Source organism: Onychomys torridus, chromosome 8 (assembly GCF_903995425.1).
Source record: "Onychomys torridus chromosome 8, mOncTor1.1, whole genome shotgun sequence".
NCBI classification, from domain to species: Eukaryota; Metazoa; Chordata; class Mammalia; order Rodentia; family Cricetidae; genus Onychomys; species Onychomys torridus.
In genome coordinates, this window is record NC_050450.1 from 90,487,688 (window position 1) to 90,508,241 (window position 20,554).

A 20,554-nucleotide genomic window follows, 5' to 3' on the forward strand; every position below is an offset into this window, starting at 1 on the left:
TCTCTCAAGAAAATACAACAGAACTAAACTAAACTGCAAATAAGCTCTAAATTTCCCTTGTACTTTTTTTTTTTTTTTTTTTTTTGAGACAGGGTTTCTCTGTGTAGCTTTGCACCTTTCCTGGATGGAACTCACTTGGTAGCCCAGGCTGGCCTGAACTCAGAGAAATCCATCCACCTGGCTCTGCCTCCTGGAGTGCTGGGATTAAAGACGTGCGCCACCACCGCCCGGCTTCCCTTGTACTTTTTTTTGTTTTTGTTTTTGTTTTTGTTTTTTGAGACAGGGTTTCTCTGTGTAGCTTTGTGCCTTTCCTGGAACTCACTCTGTAGCCCAGGCTTGCCTCGAACTCACAGAGATCCACCTGCCTCTGCCTCCCGAGTGCTGGGATTAAAGGCGTGCGCCACCACCGCCCAGCTTCCCTTGTACTTTTTAAGTAAAGGTATTTATGAGTTACCGTGGGTTCACTACGTGCATGTTACCTTGGAGCTGGAGCTATAGCACCAATAAAACTTAATTCATTTTTCTCAAAGACCACACTGGGTATGGTACTGTACATCTATACTCCCAATAACTGGGGATCTGAGGCAAGAGAACCACGGAGTTTTGAGGCTACCCTGAGTAATATCTATTTCAACAAAACAAAATAAACAAAAAACAAAACTCAGACCCCAAAGACCTTCTTTTCAAGAAAGTAATAATTTAAAGAAAATCAAAGTTCAACAGAGTTCTTTTTTAAACACTGAGATTGCAGGGTAGTAGTAGAAGTACATACCTTTAATCCCAGCACTCAGGAGGCAGAGGTAGGTGGATCTCTGAGTTTGAGGTTAGCCTAGTCTACAGAGCAAGTTTCAGGACAGCCAGGACTACACAGAAAAACCTTGTCTCAAAAAAAAAAAAAAAAAGGAATAAAAATAAGAATTTTAAAAGCAGGGCTAGGGATGCAGCTCATTGGTAGAATGGTTGCCCAGCATGCCTGAAGCCTCCAGTTTAATCCATAACACAAACAAACCAATAGTTGTTTGTTAGAAGTGTTTTGGTTTAGTTTTTGAGACAGTCTCACCAGGTAGCCCAAGCTGACCTCAAATTCCTGCCTCCACCTCCCAAGTGCTAGAATTATTATTGTGCACTACCACAGGTGCCTGGCAAAAGCAAGTTTTACTAAATGGAAGATTCTAGCACTCCCTGTTCTCTTGTTCATCTTAACACACTGATTAGACTTCAGCATTCACGTGAAGAGCCATTTCCAAAATTCAAAAAACTCTAATTGGCCCAATTACCTTTAAGCCTCCCTTTCTATGAGGCCCTTCATGGTCAGAAGCAGTCCCCTTCATCCCTGAGACAGCATTCACATCACATCTGCAACCATCAATAGCTTCAAACCAGCAAGAACCAAACTGTAAACTCGGTTGGTTGCTTTCCACCAGCAAGAGTTCAGAGGCAGACACGTTAGTATTTTGGGTTTTATCCAATGACTGGTATAGTTTAAAAGAAAAGTACAATAGAAACTTTAAATCATGTATTTTCCAGAGCTTGCTCTAAATGTGAGAAACGGCCTCTGCCTGGACAGTCCTAGGAAACTGTCTTCTTTGTTTTACATTTCATGCAGGTTAAATTTCCTCTCTACCATTACATCCACTCTGATCACAAAGCAAAAGAGCCACAGGAGAACCACTGGCTTCAGAGAGAGCTCAGAAGGACACAGTTAAACCTGCTGCTGAAGGATCCTCACGCTCAGTGGGCACATAAATCACCACTGGAAAGCATAGAGAGACTACTCTGAGTGACAGCTGTCCTTCCAGCACCGTTATCACTTCCACACACACAGAATGCAAACGTCCATACTATGGATGGCCCAATATGTTTTAATGACACAACAACTGATTCTCACCAACTATGGGCAAATATGGAGGCTATATCATGACTTAAGATACGGTTGTAGGAAAAACAGACTATTCTAGCAGGGGAGAAGATGGGAAAAGTGGAAATCCTGTTTAAAAGGACAACAAATATATCTGGGAACAAGATTTGTTTCACAAACATTGTTTCATTCATTTTGGTAAATTTAAAAAACTTACCCTGAAGAGATTTTCCCAATCCCTGGCCCAGCTTCCACCCATGTTTCTGGAGTAAGCGATGTCCAATATTATCCTGACAGACAGAACAGAGAGACAAACCAAAAATATTCCAATAATATATTCTTCCCTTCCTAGTGACATTAAAATAGGTGATGACAAGAGATAATTCTACATATATGCATGCAAAAAAGGTGCTAATAAAAGGGTAAATGTGCCCAGTAAAAGGGACATTAATGTAAAAGAAATGCTGGCTAGTATTTTATATGGAAAGAACATATGGGAAAAGGGTCCTTTCTGATAGTGTGCTGGGCAACTTCTGTACATTAACACTTTAAAACAAGAAAGGGGGAAAGGAAAAAGGGGGAGAATCCACTTATGAAATTTTAAAACTAACATTAAAAAGCATAAAATCAAGGTATTTATACAATCATATCCACCACCTAGACAGCACCACTTTAAGATTTTTTTTAAAAGAAAAGAAAAGAAAATCTGCATTGTGTTTAGTTATTTTGTTTATGTGTCAGGCTTTTATGATAAAGTAAGTTGTAAGTGTAAGGCTACCCCAGCACGAGAAATGGAGACAACCACCAAATCCAGGCTAGGCTTGATTGGCTTTAATATCTATAACATATAAATATAACCAGCATGCAGCCAATATTAAACTGAAAACATTGAGGTTAGTAAAAACAAGAAGTTAAATTGAATAAACAAAAAATAAAATGAGCTCAAGCACAGACTGAGTGATGCATTTCAACGTGTAGTCTAACAAAAATGCTAAGATGTTAGAATGAAACAGGCCTAGCAATAAGTCAACAGTAAAGAACCATTAGTGCATGTGGGGTCAACATACATAATGTCTCATCTGGAAACGGTATTTCAATATAAGTAATAAGAAAGATACTAGAAACAACAATTAAATGTCAGCTACTGTGTGGAGAGTCAAGAAATTAGAACTTCCATAGCCCTCTGTTTAATACTCTATTTTAAAACTACTGTGAAGTAACAAGACCGAGCTAAAGAACTACTGAACACCAGAAAAAACATGCTACCAATCCAGAAAAAGCTAAGGGCTGAGAGGAAGAACAGCTGGCCTAACATGCACCAGGCCGAGTCCAATCCCCAGCACCACACACATTAAAATGAACCAAAAAATCTTCAATATATATATTTCAAGTAATTTATAAAAGTAATCTAAGATTGTCATCTGGAATTAAATTTATTATATCTGAAATCAATTAATAAAGACTCATAAATTATCTACTTGCTTTTCTTTTTCTTTTCTTTTTTTGCTCCCTTCGGTTTTGGGTGACAAGGTTTCTCTGTGTAGCCCTGGCTCACTGGCCTCGAACTCACAGAGATCCTCCTGCCTCTACCTCCCAAGTGCTGGGATTAAAGGTGTGAGCCACCACAGCCCAGCTTGTTTAACAATTTCCTTCCACAAGTTTAGGACAACATGCAGCTGAATGGTAGCTATTTTACTGGTGGAAGTGAGAAAACAGACTTTCTCAGCAGGATCTCATCAGCTTAGGCCTGTCTTAGACTTGCTATGTACCCAAGGATGACCTTAAACATCTGATCTTCCTGCCTCTACTTCCCTAGAGCTGAGATTACAGATATGCACCACCATACCTGCTTTACATAATGCTCGAAAGACTGAGCCTAAAGCTTCACACTAGGCAAACACTCCACCAACTGAATGGTTGGTGGCCCCAAGATACTTCTTTTGTGGTTTTACTTTTTCTAGACAGGTCTCACTAGGCAGCCTACTAGGCTAGCCTGGAACTTGTGATGCTCCTGCCTCAGCCTTCCCAGTACACCACCATGCCTGGAGTACCTAATTTTATGGGGCTCCAAGGTGTTTTGAAAAAAACAAAAGGTAGAGAAAACAATAAAATGCTGTCTTTAAAACAAAAGGGACTATAGTGATATATGGTATACCCCCCACATATATGGTATATTAAAAGGTCACTAGAAATTATTTTTGCTAAAAATTGAAAGAATTAGGAAACACAAGGCTGTGTGCAATCCCAAGTGATGCTCACATTATTAAATATCACAAAACTTCACTGAACACTGTTTCTGTTCTTCTCTCCTACACTGCTAAGAAAAGCATTATCTCACCCAATACTGAATATGCCTAACTATTTATAAATAGCTTCATTATTTAAAAAAAAAAGGGGGGGGGCCAATCACACTGAATCATCTATAATCCCAGGGATTATATAGCAAGTCTAAGACAGGGAGGTAGAGGCAGAACGGAAGTAGATCAGCAGTTCAAGGTCACCCTTGGCTACATAACAAATCTGAATCTAACCTGGGCTAAAAGAGACAAAACAACACAAAAGGCCTAGGGATTTAGTGCAAGTATAATACTTGCCCAGCAGTGTGAGGCCCAGGTTTGAGCCATGCTACTTCAAAATTTTTTAATTAAAAAAATAAAACAAAATTATATGAAAGCAGAGCACAGCAAAAAAAAATCTCATTTTCCTACTATCAAAAAATGTATCTATGTATGAGTGTACCTCTAGAAATGAGGAGAACAGATAAATGATTCTTAGAGTGTGTAGCTGAGCTTGAGGTGGTGGCACACTCCTCATAATTCTAGCAACAAGGAATCTAAGGCAGGAGATCACCTTGAGTCCAATGACAGCCATGACTAAATAGTGAGTTCTTATCTCAAAACCACGAGATAACTACACATTTCAGTCCTTCCCTGTTCACTCTCTGGCTGCACTAATGCTATAACTGTATCTGGCATAAAGATTCATTTCTTAATAATGCTGACAAAAATTGTTGCCCCTCCCCCGTGTGTCGATTTGGTGTTATATTTCTTCTTCACTCTCTGGCCACGTGAGATGAGACATTATGCTGACTGGGTTATATTATGAATGCACTAAAATAAACAGACAGATGAAGCAGTATGCTATTTCCAAAAGCAGTGCAAGTGGAGTGAAAGCATTTCCATACGAACCTGGCTTTAAAAACTGGGCTGTCAAAAGAACAGTTAAATGTAACACAAAGTAAGAAACTGTCCGATCACTAATGGTCGCTTTATTTTTTATCTTTTTTTGTATTGTTTTCAATTCACTGCTTGCAAGTAATGTATTTATTAAAGGAGACTGAAAGCATAATTAAAATCACGAGTCAAGAGCAGCTGAGAGATTCAAGAGCAGCGTGTTGTGACTGACACAGTGAAAGGAAAAGCCAATGTTAAAGGGAGAAAAAGAAAAGTTTAGGTCATACACATTAGCACTTTGACAACACCACTCAAGAGGCTGGCTGTCACCTCTGAGGAAAGCTACTGTATGGAATAGTAGTGGTATTACTCTTCTAAAACCTAATGTTAAACTGCTCTAACTATACTTTTCTCAACTTTTCTGGGTAGGAGCAGAGAATGGAATGTTCAAGGCTATAAACTATTGAACATGCCACTGAGGCCTTCTGAATAAAATAGGCAACAAAGCTATAGACATGCCTCCTCACCAGCCTCAAGTAAATGAATAACTAATAAAGAAAATCTGGGCCTCTCCTATCATTTCAAACTACCTGCTATCATTTCAAACTACCTGCTTTTGCTTTTGGAAGAAAAGCTGCTGTGTGGCTCGGAAGTATTCAGTACAATCTCCTACCAAAAAGTAAGGAAAAAAAAAAAAAAGCAAGTGGTGGTGGCTATGATGAAACATTTTACACCTGTAAGAAATTGTCAAAGAATACTTTTTTTTTTGGTGTGTGCATGAATGTGCGCACGTGCACGCTTATCTGCATGTTCCTGAGTGGGTCAGAGGGGTCAGATACCCAGGAGCTGGAGGGAACAGGCAGCTAAGAGCTTCCCTGATGTGGGTGTGGAGAATCAAACTGGGTCCTCTGCAAGAACAATCCTCACTCTTAACCACTTAGTCACTTCTCCAGCCCACTGAATAAATTTAAAAAGAGAGAAGAGAATTAAGGCCAGGTGTGGTAGCACACACTTATTCTCTCTCAGCACTTAGGAAGCAAAAGCACCCAGTTCAAGTATAGCCTGGTCTACAGGACATGTCCTGGTCCAAGGACAGCGAAGGCTACATAAGGAGACCCTGTCTCAATAAAACAAAATAAAGTAAAAGACAAATTGAAGAAAGAAAAAAAACTAAAAGCCCCAGGGGACTTGAGAATGACAGACACAAGGAAAACACAACAAAAACGCTTTTATTAAAAAATAAGACTTGTCCATCTCTGAACTATAGAAATTTCACCATCAATAAACAAGTGGCTCAATTACTACCCTGCAGAAAACAAGTAATATCTTTTATTTAGGACTGTGATTCTATGGTTTTCTCATGATGGAGTCTCACGGCTATAATGGTAGATTGACATAAAAACACTGAACTTTCAACAGGTAACAGTGACAGAATATAGGAAATGAGCAATAAATATAATTCTAAAATTGTTAACTACTTGGAAAATCAGCAGCTCTTTACTATTTTGTCACTGAAATAATTACAAAAATGTTTTTTAAGTAATAAAAATAAAATACCTAAGGCCAGATAGTGGCACACATCTGCGATTCCAGCACTTGAGAGACAAAAACCAACCTAGTCTACTCAGTGAGTTCCAGGACTACAGTATGAGGTAGACTTAAAACATTAAGAGCCGGAGGTGCAGCGCCACCTTTAATCCCAGCACTCGGGAGGCAGAGGCAGGCAGATCTCCGAGTTTGAGGCCAGCTTGGGCTACAGAGCTAGTTCTAGGATAGCCAAGGCTACACAGAGAAATCCTGTCTAAAAAACAAAACCAAAACCAAACAAACAAAACAAAACAAAACAAAAAAAAAAAAAAAAAAAAAAAAGAGAAAGCCAGGCATGGTGGCTCACCCCTTTAATTCCAGGACTCGGGGACAGAGGCAGGTGGATCTCTGAGTTCAAGGCCAGCCTGACATCAGTTCCAGGACAGTCAGAGCTACATAATAGGGAGATTTGTTTCAAAAAACAAAAAACAAATAAACAAAATAAAGAAGAAAAAGGAAAAAAGAAAAGGCTGTGGGGTATAATGTCATGTGCCTATAATCTCACTGAGATGGAAGGAAGATCAGAGATCCAAGGACATCCTCTGGGACCTGAAGCCAGTACAGGCTACAAGAAATTGTCTCAACAAGATAGCCACATGTGATAGTTCACACTGAAATCCTAGAACTTGGGAGGTTAGAGCAGTATTGCCATGATTTAAAAGCCATCTTGAGCTACATACTGGCATGGACAACAGGGAAACTGGAGAGAGAGAGAAAGAGAGAGAGAGAGAGACAGAGAGAGGTTAATAATATCTACATATGAGTTTTAAATTATTTTATAAAAACAAAATTTAATCTTTTTTAGTCTTTTCAAAGAATGCAATTTACAATCACAGGCTAGGCTGTTTACAATTTAAATGTACATGTAAAAATTACAAGGAGGGGCTGGAGACATGGCTCAGAGGTTAAGAGCACCTGAGGTTAAGGACCTGAGTTCAATTCCCAGCACCCACATGCCAGCTCACAACTGTCTGTAACTCCAAGATCTAATAACCTCACACAGACATACATGTAGGCAAAACACCAATGCACATTAAAAAAAAAAAAAAAAAATTACAAGGAATTTCTATTTTAAGCTAAGAAATAAGTCAAATGAATTTCTCTTAAGGAAGATACACAAAAACGATTTTCTACCTTATTCAGTTTCCAGAGCTGAGATTCAAAAATGGCAGCTCTATGTTCTTCAGCTGAAAATGAAATCCTACTGTGTTCAAATGAAGCTGAGCTGAAAATCCATTTGGGGGGGGGGGGGTAGAATTACAACAATTGACTTGTTTTGGTTTTCTATTTCTAAAGTTCAAACATAAATTAAAGTCACGTATTACCACCACCAAGCATGGTGGTGTGCACCTTTAATACCAGCACTCAGGAGATAGAGGCAGGCAGATCTCTGCAAGTTAAGAGGCCAGCCTGGTCTACAAAGTGAGTTCCAGGAGAGCCAAAGCTGTTACACAGTGAAATCTTGTCTCAAAAACCACACACACACACACCCCAAAAAAAAGAAAGAAAAAAAAGAAAAAAATCCTATATTACCAACATGTGTTCTTGTCTATTATGTGGGAGTTTTCAAATGGGAAGATCTTCAAAAGCTAGAAGTGCTTTATAAGTAACCACCAAAATGCTTAAAATGTAATAATAACATTAAAAAAGCAAACAAATAAAAACATCATTAACTATTTTAGATGGTCCTCAACATTTTTATCGATTAATTAAACACAAAGTAGAAAACTTTCCCAGGAACTACTCTCTGCTCCATGTAACTATATACTGCCCCAGTAACAGGGACCATTCGGCAACATTATCATCATGTATGATGGGAGCCTGCCAAAACACAGATAAAAAAATTATTTTAGCTAAAGGGGTTGGCTACAAGTTTTGATACTAGAAAACAGAATCTCATATCTCAAGAGAAAACTACACTTCTGATATATCAGTAACTAAATAGATATTAATCTCTGACTCAATTTTCTTTTAGTTGATAACCACATTCAATTTATAATTTGGCCCATTTTCAGCAGGACAAAAATGGTCTCTTGAGTGGGTTGTAAGCTTTGCTGACTGTGTATTAGAGAGACTCTAAAGCAAGAACCAAAGCTACAGGTGAATCCATGCAAAGAACAAATTTGTAAAAATTCCCCAAACAAAAACCATCTACAGCTCACTACAGATGACCAATGAAGGCTAGAGAGAAAAGCCATAGAGTAATGCTACACCATTCAGCTCCAAGAAGGACATTGTTGGTTGTGCAGTCCACATAAAGTCACTGCTAAGAGTTACATTTTGGAACTAGTGGAGTCCACAGATCTAAACAGATATGCAATATAACAAAACCCCAGCTATACATGTGCTACTAAATCCTCAGATAAGTAAACTAAACATTGACAACTAGAGTTTGAAAACTCAACACTAACTTTTAAAACCCTAAAGTCAGAATTTAATCAGTCAGGTAGAATGAAAAAGCAACTAATGGCTGATGGACAGTTGTACTTGGTACATTAGTACAAATGGACCAATGACAGCATCTTTTCAAATCTATGAGGTAGGCATTTTGTCTTTTGTTCAACTTTTATTATCATATCTGATTTATCATCTTCAAACTAAGATATAGGTCACAAAATATCATATATCCTAAACCGTACCAACCAATTCTCATAATAGAATCTAAGATTATGCTACAGCTTTAGATTACATTTAGTTTTCCAAATATTTTAAATGTATAGAGGTCATAATTGTGGCTTGGACTTCAAAATCTCATAAACTAACAACTTTTGAAGTTCAAACTAAAAAAGTTGTTTGTGGTAAAGAAAAAAATGTTAGGTTTTTTTTTCTCACCATAATTCAGATAATCAAATTACCTGCCAATTCTAATGTAATTTTCTTAGAAAATGTTTTACTCTTTACCAGAAGGATATTTTATTAGTTGAAATAAAGGAAAGTAAAACTTTATAGTAAATATTATCAAATACTTTAGGAATCTTAGATTTTGTTTTTAACATTTGCCTACTAAAACTGAACAACTGCATCATCTCACTAACAGATCCAGAAGTTTACTTAAGGTATAATTTATTAGCATCTTTGAGTCTCATTTCACATATTGCTGGTTTATATTAAATATGCTCTATTATGAAACAAATAGCCTTAATTCCTACTCGTAACAGCCCTTCATACAGGAATATTCTTGACCCAAACCTGGGCAGACCTCCACAGTTATCAGCTGCTGCAGGTTACCCTTCTTATTTATTTAAATGACTACAATTTTAGCTCCTGCAATGATCTGTAGACTCCCAAAGCTGTGTATTTCCAGCCACTTTTTGAGTTGCATGCTGTAGCAAAACAGTCAGCACCTCTCAAGATATTGCTGCAGAGAAAGATTTTAATTCACCAGAGGCTCTTTCTGTGTTAGAAGCAACATTTCCCCCTTAGAACAAAACAGCTCGAGATAGCCAGCCAGCCCTGTAAGTAAATATATACTTATTATCTGGTGGACATTCAGATGATAGGGGACTTTTGCCTTTGGATAAGAAGGAACACTACCTACTTTGATATCAATCATGTAGGAGTTCTTTTAAAACTTCAAATTTTATTTCCAAATGATAACATAGCAGAACTATGGGTTTTCTGGGTCCCACTTTTTTTTTTGAGTCCTACTTCTATTTAACACAATGCATCCTACAAAGGTCTTCTGCTATTACTTAAACTACCAATTCACAATTAATATGTATGTTTATGGATTCCAGCAATAATTTTCTATTATAAATATAACTTAATATAATATATCCATCTCTGACCACACATTTATTTTAAAAAGTAAAGATGTGGTCTGAGCACAATATCATTTGCTATTTTAAATGGAGAAGATTAACATTATCAATAAAGAAGACTTAAGGCAATTCTACTCTTACTCACTGAGATTACTGGGCAATGATTACACAAGCAGACTGTCTTGTCACAGTGCTTTGCTTATGAATACGACATGTCCAAGAAAAAAGTCCTGGGCACTGTGAGGAAACAGAATCATTAGTCTCATGTCACAGGAATGGATTAAAAGAATTATAATGTGGACCTATACAGGATTTAAAAGTGCTAAATGTCAATGCTTTAAAAAAATTTTTTATTGAGTACAGTGACAATGAACCAGGCTCCAGGTTCAGACTAATTAAACTTCCTGATACTGACAAGTCAGAGTACTCAACAGAAATAGCTTATACATGTGCCTCACAGAATACTGTACTGGGAGTTGTTACTAGTGGTTTGTTTTTAAAACTCTGACACAAAGAAATATTTTTAAATTAAAATGGGAAAACTAAATCATTTTCGATTACAAAACCATGTATCTTATCTATGTATTTTATAGTTTCATTATAAAATTCTGCCTGATGATAATCTCCAAAACAGAACAAGGCACATATCTTGGTTATTTTTAACTTAGCAAAATGGGCGTGGCATTTTAATCTTATGTTAAAATATAAAACTGGACTTTCAGCACATTATCAGATATGAACTCTCCCTCTGCAGCATTATCACATGCGTCATCAATTACTGCCATGCCTAGTCTAGCATCATGCCAGCACATTAAGACAGAAAGTATATGCAGTGTTCACTGGACCAGAAAGACAGAAATAAGAAGGGGAGGTGGGGGAGAAAGAAACCCTAGAGAAGAAATTAAAAAAAGGCAGACCGTGCAATACAAACCAGATCATGGCTGCTTAGCTAATATGGGCCAACTGCTGTGGAAGAAAAATGTCGAACACCCCAAGTTGTGTAAATTTCTGTAAACATCTAAACACACACACAAACACACACAACACCAACCTAATTAGGAACATAAATATATGTTGATCCTTTACTATGTTAGTTTTGAAAACAAGAGCTAAAGCCTCCTTGTTATCTCCCAGAAAAAAAGACAACTGGTGTTTCTTCCATGGAGGGGGACCTATCTCAACTGATATAAAACTAGGATCCCCTTTCTGACCTTTTATCCATTCAAGCTTTACCAATGCTTCAAAGAAATCCTTTTAAGTATGTACATATAAGCATAAAGTTTTAATACTGACAGTAACAAGTTTAGACACTTTAACAATGGATAGTTATTCAAAAATAATGTTTTCTTGTTTAAATGCTCAAAACTTAAGACTTTTTTTAAAAATTAAGAGACAGAAAATAAATTCCCTTGTTCTATGACTTGGTATCATTGATGTCATAGATTAAGAAATGTGAAAAGACGAAAATAACTAACTTTTGACCTGGAAACAAAAAACAAACAAACAAAAAAACCCCAAAACCACAAAACATTTCTTAAGCTACAGAGACCAAGCTTACCATGTCTCCTCCTAAGGGTCTAACAGTTTGCTACTTCTTAACTGTTTCTACTGGAACATTTCACACATGATTATACTGCCCAGAAAAGGTATTAAAGGATCAAAATACATTTTACTCCTTTATTCAATTTACAAAAACACTACACCCAACTTTCTGTCTTTATCAAAGCTTAATATGGGCCAAAATGACATTTTTTCCATTAAATCCTAACTGTCTTCTCTGTGTTTTACAATGACTTCCCAACATTATTAAATCACATCCAAAACTCCACCTAATTACTATACGGGCGTGCAGAATAATGGCTCTAGACTGTACTATTAGTTCTACATAAGTTTAACTTCACTCACATCACGTGTCACACGAGCTCTGCCTAACTAACTGACTAGGACCCAAAGTAAGCCCGGGCCATCTTACCGATTCTATAGGCTTGTCAAGGGATGCTTGCTCAATCTCCAAATGTCCTTCTTCATACTGATCAAAGTGATTACCCTGGAAAAAAAACCCTGCAGTTATTTTTCAAAAGTAATTAATATTAAAGTGACTGAAAATCCAACCAAGTACAAGATATTTTTAGTACTTTTTTTCAGCAGAAAACCAAAACTGTACCACAAATTTGAGACTCTTTAAAATAAAGAAAAACCTGTAAGGCCCAGTGAGATGGCTACACACTGTAAAAGCACATGCCACCAAGCCTGGCCACCCAAGTTTGACCCCTGGCACCCACATGGTGGAAGAGAACCTACTTCAGCCATGTTGTCCCATGATAGCCTCATGTATGCCATAAAACACACAAACTCCACATACTGCCAAATAAAAGATGTTTTTCTTAAAAATTGCCACCAGATAATGCAGCTCAGAGTTAGAGTTCTTAATCAGCACACATAAGGCCCTAGGTTCAATCATGGGAGACAGGAGGTATGCACTCACCCATAAAATCAGGTCAGGATAGGAAAGATGGCTCAGAAGGTAAGTATGCAAGCCTGGTACCCCAAGTTTCATCCTCAGAACCCATGTAGAGGTAGAAAGAGAGAATTCTATAAAGTCATCCTCTGACCGCCACATGCAAAAAGCTATGCCATGTGAGTCTACACATGCAAACACAGACTCTTCACTAGAATTTAGAGGTATCATTTGTGCGGGATTGTTGATTGTACTGTGAAACTCCCAGACTGTGTTAATAAAATTAACCTTGGATGGGGGGCAGAGCCAGCAACTAGTGGACGAAAATTAGTCATAGAGAGAACAGAGGGCAGAGGAAGATGGATAGAGAGACACACAGGAAGGAACAGGGAGGGACTTAAGAGAGTCTCAGGTCTTTTTGGTTTGGGATGGAAAGAGAGACACTCTCTTATGGGTCTCTGGCCAAAAAGGAAGGTCAGCTAGCTGGCTGCTTCTCGGCTTCTCTGATCTAGCAGGTTTTTCACCCCAACATCTGACTCCCCAAGTCTTTATTGGTAAATACAACACCTTAGATAGAAATAATAATTCACCGGTAGGTAAACAAGCTGACTAGCAGGCCTGGCACACACCTTTGATCTCAGTACTTTCGAGGCAAAAGCAGGCAGATCTCTGAGTTGGAAGTCAGAACAAATTCCAGTACAGCAGTGCCACACAACCAAACAGGATGGGGGGGGGGGGCACAAGGAGAGGGACATGTTGCTTATTATGCACAAGACTCAAGACTCTAAGTTCAATCACCAGCACAGGAAAATAAAAAAGGAAGAAATAGTGAAAGATGGCAGGCAAGCAAAACAAAAAGAAAAACCTTAAGTGTCTATGTCTGGAGCTAAGTGGTTAAGAGTACTGACTGCTCTTCCAAAAGACCCAAGTTTGATTCCCTTTGCTGACATGTTGGCTCAAAACCATCTGTAACACCAACCCCAGGGGAATCTAAGGGCACCAAGTATCCATGTGGTACACAGGTACACATGCAGACAAAACACCTATACATATTTTTTTTTTAAAAAAAGTCTATGACTGGGAGCCTGGAAAGATAGCTCAGCAGATAAGAGAACACTGGCAGCTCTTGGCAGAGGATGTGGATTCAGTTCACAGCATTCATATGGCAGCTCACAACCCTCTGAAACCCCAGTTCCAGCATCCTCTTCTTGCCTCAGGCACTAGACATGACACAGTAGACATACATGCATGCAGACAAAACATTCAAACAAATTTTATAAATATATAATAGAGTTTAAAAGAGTCTGTGTCTGGGAGCTAGAGATGCTGCTCAGAGGTAAAGTATTTTCCCAGAATGCAAGAGACTCTACATTCAATCACAAGCCCTGGGAAATTAAAAAAAGACTAAATCTAAAATTCTGAACTCTTTTCCCCCAACAAATGTCTAAATTGTTAACTAAAACATTATCAACATCCATGTGACATCTATGCTTAAACTGACTGCATCAGGAAGACAGTGAGTTGTGCCCTTTTACTTTCATAAACAGTTTTATTATATTTACTTATTTATATGTGTGCTTGTGCATCCATGAATGTGCCAATCCATCATGAGGAAGTCAGAGGCCCACTTCCAGGAGTCAGTTCTTTATTCCAGTATGTGGGTCCCACCGGTCAAACTCAGGTGATCAGGCTTGTCAGCAAGAGTCATGGTATTGCCTCTGTATTCCTTTTTTGTTGTTAAGATTTATTATTATCGCCAGGTCATGGTGGGGCATGTCTTTAACAATCCCAGCACTTGGGAAGCAGAGGCAAGTAGATTTCTGTGAGTTTGAGGCCAACCTGGTCTACAAAGTGAGTTCTAGGACAGCCAGGACTGTTATACAGAAAAACTATGTCTCAAAAAGGGGGGGGGGGGCTGCAGAGATGGCTCAGAGGTTAAGAGCACTGGCTGCTCTTCCAAAGGTCTTTAGTTCAATTCCCAGCACCCACATGGTGGCTGACAACCACCTGAAATGAGATCTGGTGCCCTCTTCTGGTCGGCAGGGATACATGCAGACAGAATAATGTATACATAATAAAATAAATAAATCTTAAGAAAAATAAAACCACAGCCTCACACCACCATTTAAAAAAAAAGGTATTTATCAAAGTGAGTGGGCTCAAAGTGGGTTTTTTGTTTTGTTTTTGCTTTTTTTTTTGAGACAAGGTCTTTCTATTTCATCTTGGCTGTCCTGAAACTTGATATATAGACCAGGCTAGCTCCAACTCACAAAGATTCTCTTGCCTCTACTTTCTGAGTGCTGGGTTTATTAAGGGCATGAGCCACCACACCTGCCCCCCATATGGTTCCCCCCCCCCAAGATAGCTTTTGGAGCGTATCTTGGAACTTGCTCTGTAGACCTGCCTCTGCCTCCCAAGTGCTGGGATTAAAGGCGTGCATCACCACTGCTGGAACTTCCTTGTAGTTTTTAGTAATTTAATTTTGTTTTTGTTTTGTTTTTCGAGACAGGGTTTCTCTGTGTAGCTTTGCGCCTTTCCTGGATCTCTCTGTAGACCAGGCTGGCCTCGAACTCTCAAAGATCTGTCTGCCTCTGCCTCCCAAGTGCTGGGATTAAAGTCATGCGCCACCACCCAGCTAGTTTTTAGTAATTTAATTTTAGTTCACTTTATTATTTGGGTGTGTATGTGTTTGCATTCACATGCAGGTATGATGTGTGTGGGCAAATACTCATGGCCCTTGTGTGGAGGTCAGAGGATAACTGGAAGCTGGTTCTCTTTCCACTTTATTGTAGGTGCTATAGAATATTTAACTATGTGAAGATGTGTTACATTTGTTCATGTTACATTTATTTAATTATGAAAGGATGTGTTACTGTTTTATCTTGTCTGTCTAGGGTACCTAATTGGTCTTAATAAAAAGCTGACCAGTCAATAGCTAGACAGAAGAGGGATAGGCAGGGCTGGCAGGCAAAGAGAATTAATAGGAGAAATCTAGGCTCGAGAAAGGAGGAAAGAACAAGGGAGATGTCTGGGGCCAGACAGAGAGTCACCAGCCAGCAGACACAGAGTAGGACATACAGAAAGGTAAAAAGCCCTAAGGCAAAACGTAGATAAACAGGTTAACTTAATTTAAAAGAGTTAGACAGAAATGAGCCTAAGCTAGGCCAAGCATTCAAAGCTAATAAATCTCCGTGTCATGATTTGAGAGCTGGTTGGTGGCCCAAATGAAAAAAGTCTGGAATAGTAGATTCTGGGGAACCAACTCAGGTCATCAGGCTTCCCAATAAGAACACTGGCTTAAACCATATTGCTGGCCCAGGTCTTAAGTTTCCAATGAATGATCATATCAATTAACAAAGCTATAAACATGTGACTTTTCCATGTAGATGAGGTGTGAGCCAAGTTTAAATTGATTTTAATTTTGACATGCCTCTTACTATACCTTCAACTTGATTCTGACTAGTAAGTATATTACACACATCTCTGTCTTTTCCTGGTTTCACCAACTAAAATTCCTTTTTTGTTTTGGTTTTTCCAGAGTTTCTCTGTGTAACAGCACTATCTGTCCCAGAACTGGCTTTGTAGGCCAGGCTGGCCTCAAACTCACAGAGATCTGCCTGCTTTTACCTTCCTAGTGACGGGACTACCATGCTTGGCATTTGTTTGCTTCTTGTCTCAGGCAGCCCATGCTGTCCTTGGACTCTCTATGAGGAGCTGAGGACACTGGCATACATTGCCACACCCAGCTTTATCTTTTCTACTCCATTTATCAACACTCCTTAGAGACTGTCTAACGTCTCTGAGCAAACTTCATGCTGTGGCCCTACCTCACAACTCAAATAACGTATTTATCTATAATTAAGGATTTTTTTCACTATTACAATTATGTGTGTGTGCACATTTATGTAACGGCACACATATGGAGGTCAGAGGACAAGTTGTGGGAGTTAGTTCTCTCCTCCTTCTATGGGGGTCCTACAGATTGAACTCAGGTAGCAAGCACCTTTAACCACAGCTGTTTGCCGACCTCAATTTGGACTTCTAAATTCAAATCATATAATGATGTTGGGTACAGGCATAGCTCAGTTGAAAAGAATATTGCCAAATATGCACAAAGCTCTGGGTTCAACTCCAGCATCACACAGACCAGGTATGGTGGCATACACCATCCCAGCCAGCACTTAGGAGACAGAGGCAGGAGGATCAGAAATTCAAAATCATCCTTGACTACACAGCAAGTTCAAGGCCAGTCTGGGATAAATGAGACTGTCTCAAAAGAAAAAGTTACAAAATGATTTTGTTTCCACCTTCCATAGATAAATATAAGGATGGAAGGAAGGATGGAAGGATGGATGGATGGATGGAGGGAGGGAGGGAGGGAGGGAGGGAGATGGAGAGGGCAGTAAGTGATTCCTATAACCACATGGTAAAGGAGAAAACTGACTATCACAACTGTCTTCTGACCTCTTCAAGCACACTGTGGCACTCCCATTCCACTCATCCATACAAACACAATAAATAATAAATGTCCTTTGTGGGGGGGAAACAGTCTCATTATTAGACAGGCTGGCCCTGAACCCACAAAGATCCACCTGCCTTTGTTTCCTAAGAGCTAGGATTATATGTGTGTGTGTGTGTGTGTGTGTGTGTGCGCTAAACTTCAAATTTTGAAAGTGACATGAGGCAGACACAACCATACAAGACAGTCATATTTATTTAATCTATTAACAAACATGAACACAATGGATAAATTTTACTATTGAAAGGGAATGTATCAAGAGGGAGAAGAAAAAAAGACTATCCTTGAAACAGAAAATCAGGCTGGTCAATGGTAGCATAAACTTTTAATTGAGGGCACTCAGGAGGCAGAGGCAGGCAGATGTCATGAGTTTAAGGTCAGCCTGGTTTACAGAGCTAGTTAGGACAGCCAGAGCTACACAAACAAACCCTGTTTCAAAAAACAACAAAGGGCTGGAGAGATGGCTCAGCTGTTAAAGGCTGGCTCATAACCAAAAAAACAACAACAACAAGAAAGAAAGAAAAAGAAAACTTCTCTTTGGATTTTTTTTATTAATTAATCGATTAATAATTTTTTCTTAGCCAGATCACAGGGCATTCTGGATATTAATAGCATCATTTTATATTGCAGTTTTAAAAGTTAACAGAAGCTGGTTGGTGGTGGTACATGCCTTTAATCCCAACTCTCAGGAAGCAGAGGTAGGTAATCTGAGTTCCAGGACACCCTGGTTTACAGAGCAAGCTCCAGGACAGTCAGGGCTACACACAGAAACTCTGTCTCACAAACCCAAAAAAAGGCCTAAGAAGCGAGGTGAGGTGTGGTGTCATTTGTCTCTAATCATAGCACTCAATTCATGTTGCAAAGGAGAGGGAGTTAGAGTTTAGGACCAGCCTGGACTACACAAGAAGTTCCTATCTCAAGAAAGACAAAATCAGCAGAAAAAGAAAAGGGAAAGGGAAGGACCAGAGCTGAGAAAACAGAGTGAAAAAACTCCTCCACAGTACTCTAGTCAGAGTATTGTAACAAGACAGCAAAGCACACTGCTAGATAATCAAAGCCCTTGTCTCAACCATTTTGCTCAGACACATACAAAAAGAGAGGGGGAAAAATACAGCTGTTTTCCTGATTTTGATCATGCAAGAACAGCCTTGAAATAAGAATCAGACTAATAATACAGTTGTCCAAATCCATTCTCGGACTCTACACTATGGTGAAAAAACTAAATGCACAATCACATGCAGCCTTGTAACCAGTTCTTTCCAACGCCATTCTTCCACCAAAAGATCTTTATTCATTGATTTATTTTGGTTTTTTGAGACAGGGTTTCTCTGTGTAATAGCCCTGGCTGTCCTGGAACTCACTCTGTAGACCAGGCTGGCCTCAAACTCACAGAGATCCACTTGCCTTTGCCTCCCCAGTGCTGGGATTAAAGGTGTGCACACCACCGCCCAGCCCAACAGATTTTTTTCCCCCAAAAGATCTTTTTTAATGAATGTCTTTCTCTTTGTTATTCATATGGAATTGGAAATATGACTTTCATATAAGCCATGTTTTAAAATGTTTTTTTTTTTTTTGGTGATCTGGAGAGATGGCTCAGAGGTTAAGGGCACTGTCTGCTCTTCCAGAGGTCCTGAGTTCAATTCCCAGCAACCACATGGTGACTCACAACCATCTGTAATGAGATCTGGTGCCCTCTTCTGGTGTGCAGGAACACATGCAGACAGAACACTGTAAGTAAATCTTTTTTTTGTTTTTTTAAAGGTTTTTGCATTATATGTCCTGTGCCCTTTGTGAGTTTTTGTTTTTCCTTCAAAAAAGCATTGGTGGTACACGCCTTTAATCCCAGAACTCAGGAGGCAGAGGCAGGCAGATCTTTTGAGTTTGAAGCCAGCCTGGTCTATAGAGTGAGTTCCAGGACAGCCAGGGCTATGCAGAGAAACCCTGTCTTGGGAAGAAAAGAAAAGAAAGAGAAGAGAAGAGAAAAGAAAAGAAAGAAAGAAAAACAAAAAGAAAGTTTTAATATTTGTGTATGTCCTTAGAGGCCAGAAGAGGGTATTTGTTTGGAGAATAAGATCTAGCCCAGACTTGCCTCAGCCTCCTAAACACTGAGATTCCAGGGTGGGAGGGACACCAGGCACACCAGCATGCCTGCCTGACATCCTTTACTTTTTTAATACTTCTAGGGAACCTTCAGCTGATATTCCTTTGGTCACTATTGGTTTTATCCCTGAATTAAATCCTTTCCATCTCTCATACTATGGGAATGTAAATGGTAATGATTTTATCTAAGTTTTAGTATCCTGAGCATAGCCGACATTGACTTTTTATAGCTTATGACATTTGTTCCAATTGAAAGGAAAAACAAAAATAAAATGTCCATTTGTTATTTCTTGTACACTTGCATTAGAATAGCAACTCTCTTCCATAGTACTAGACACATGCATACACACATACACACGAAACCTGTTTCTGGGACCTAAATATCTTAAAACTATGAGCCACTTTTCAAGTAAAACTCTTCTGAGAGTCCCATTCTGTTATCACAGATGGCACATAAAAGATGCAAGGGCACAATTCAAAGGTAGAATATTTGTGTAGCATGATCAAGTTGCTGATTTTTGATCCCCAGTATAAGGGGAGGAAAAGGAAGAAAAGGAGCCCAAAGAGGAATCCTATATAAACATACTACATGAAAGTAACAGATGGCTTTCTTACTACGATTAACATTGTGATCATGTAAACAGATTCTAGAAAGTCCTTGAGCAAATGTTACATTTTTATTATGGTCATTACAATATTTCCCCATGCTAGGCAGAGAAGGGCACCCAGGCTAGGTCTGCTTAGTAAACACCAGGCTCCCAAACCACTCCCTCATGTCTAAGCCCAGCACTAAGGAGGAGAGGGGAGTCTAGGCCCTGATCCTATCCCCTAGTACCAAACGAGCCCAGGGCCATGATGACAGGTCTTCCACATTTTATCTAATGATCTCAGCAGTCACAGTTCAACTGCCTACAGAATGAGAGGTGCACAAATACCACACCAAACTGAAATACAGACTACAGTGCCAGATTATTTTCACTTCCTAGGAAAATCCAAAATCAAGCGATGACAAGATGGCTCAGCAAATAAAGGCCCTTGTTGCCAAACCTGTCTATGTGAGTTTGATCCATGAGACCAAAATAGTGGAGAGAATGAACT

The 20,554-nt window shown here is 39.0% G+C and overlaps 1 protein-coding gene across 5 annotated transcripts in view; it reads right to left on the minus strand.

Moving 5' to 3' along the window:
• Nucleotides 1-20,554, minus strand: part of Gpatch8 (G-patch domain containing 8) — a 71,150-nt gene that overhangs the window by 45,395 nt on the left and 5,201 nt on the right. For 2 of the 5 annotated variants that reach the window (XM_036194899.1, XM_036194902.1), the window contains exons 1-3: nucleotides 12,352-12,408; nucleotides 5,047-5,064; nucleotides 2,076-2,148 (exon numbers count right to left, since the gene is read on the minus strand). Coding sequence is in view for 1 of the 5 variants with exons in the window: in XM_036194898.1 (XP_036050791.1) it covers nucleotides 2,076-2,148; nucleotides 12,352-12,426 (148 nt within the window). In the remaining 4 variants the exon portion in view is untranslated. Of the gene's footprint in view, nucleotides 1-2,075; nucleotides 2,149-5,046; nucleotides 5,065-11,310; nucleotides 11,346-12,351; nucleotides 12,427-20,554 lie in introns of those variants that run through there. The other 3 variants (XM_036194900.1, XM_036194901.1, XM_036194898.1) reach the window with 3 other exon arrangements.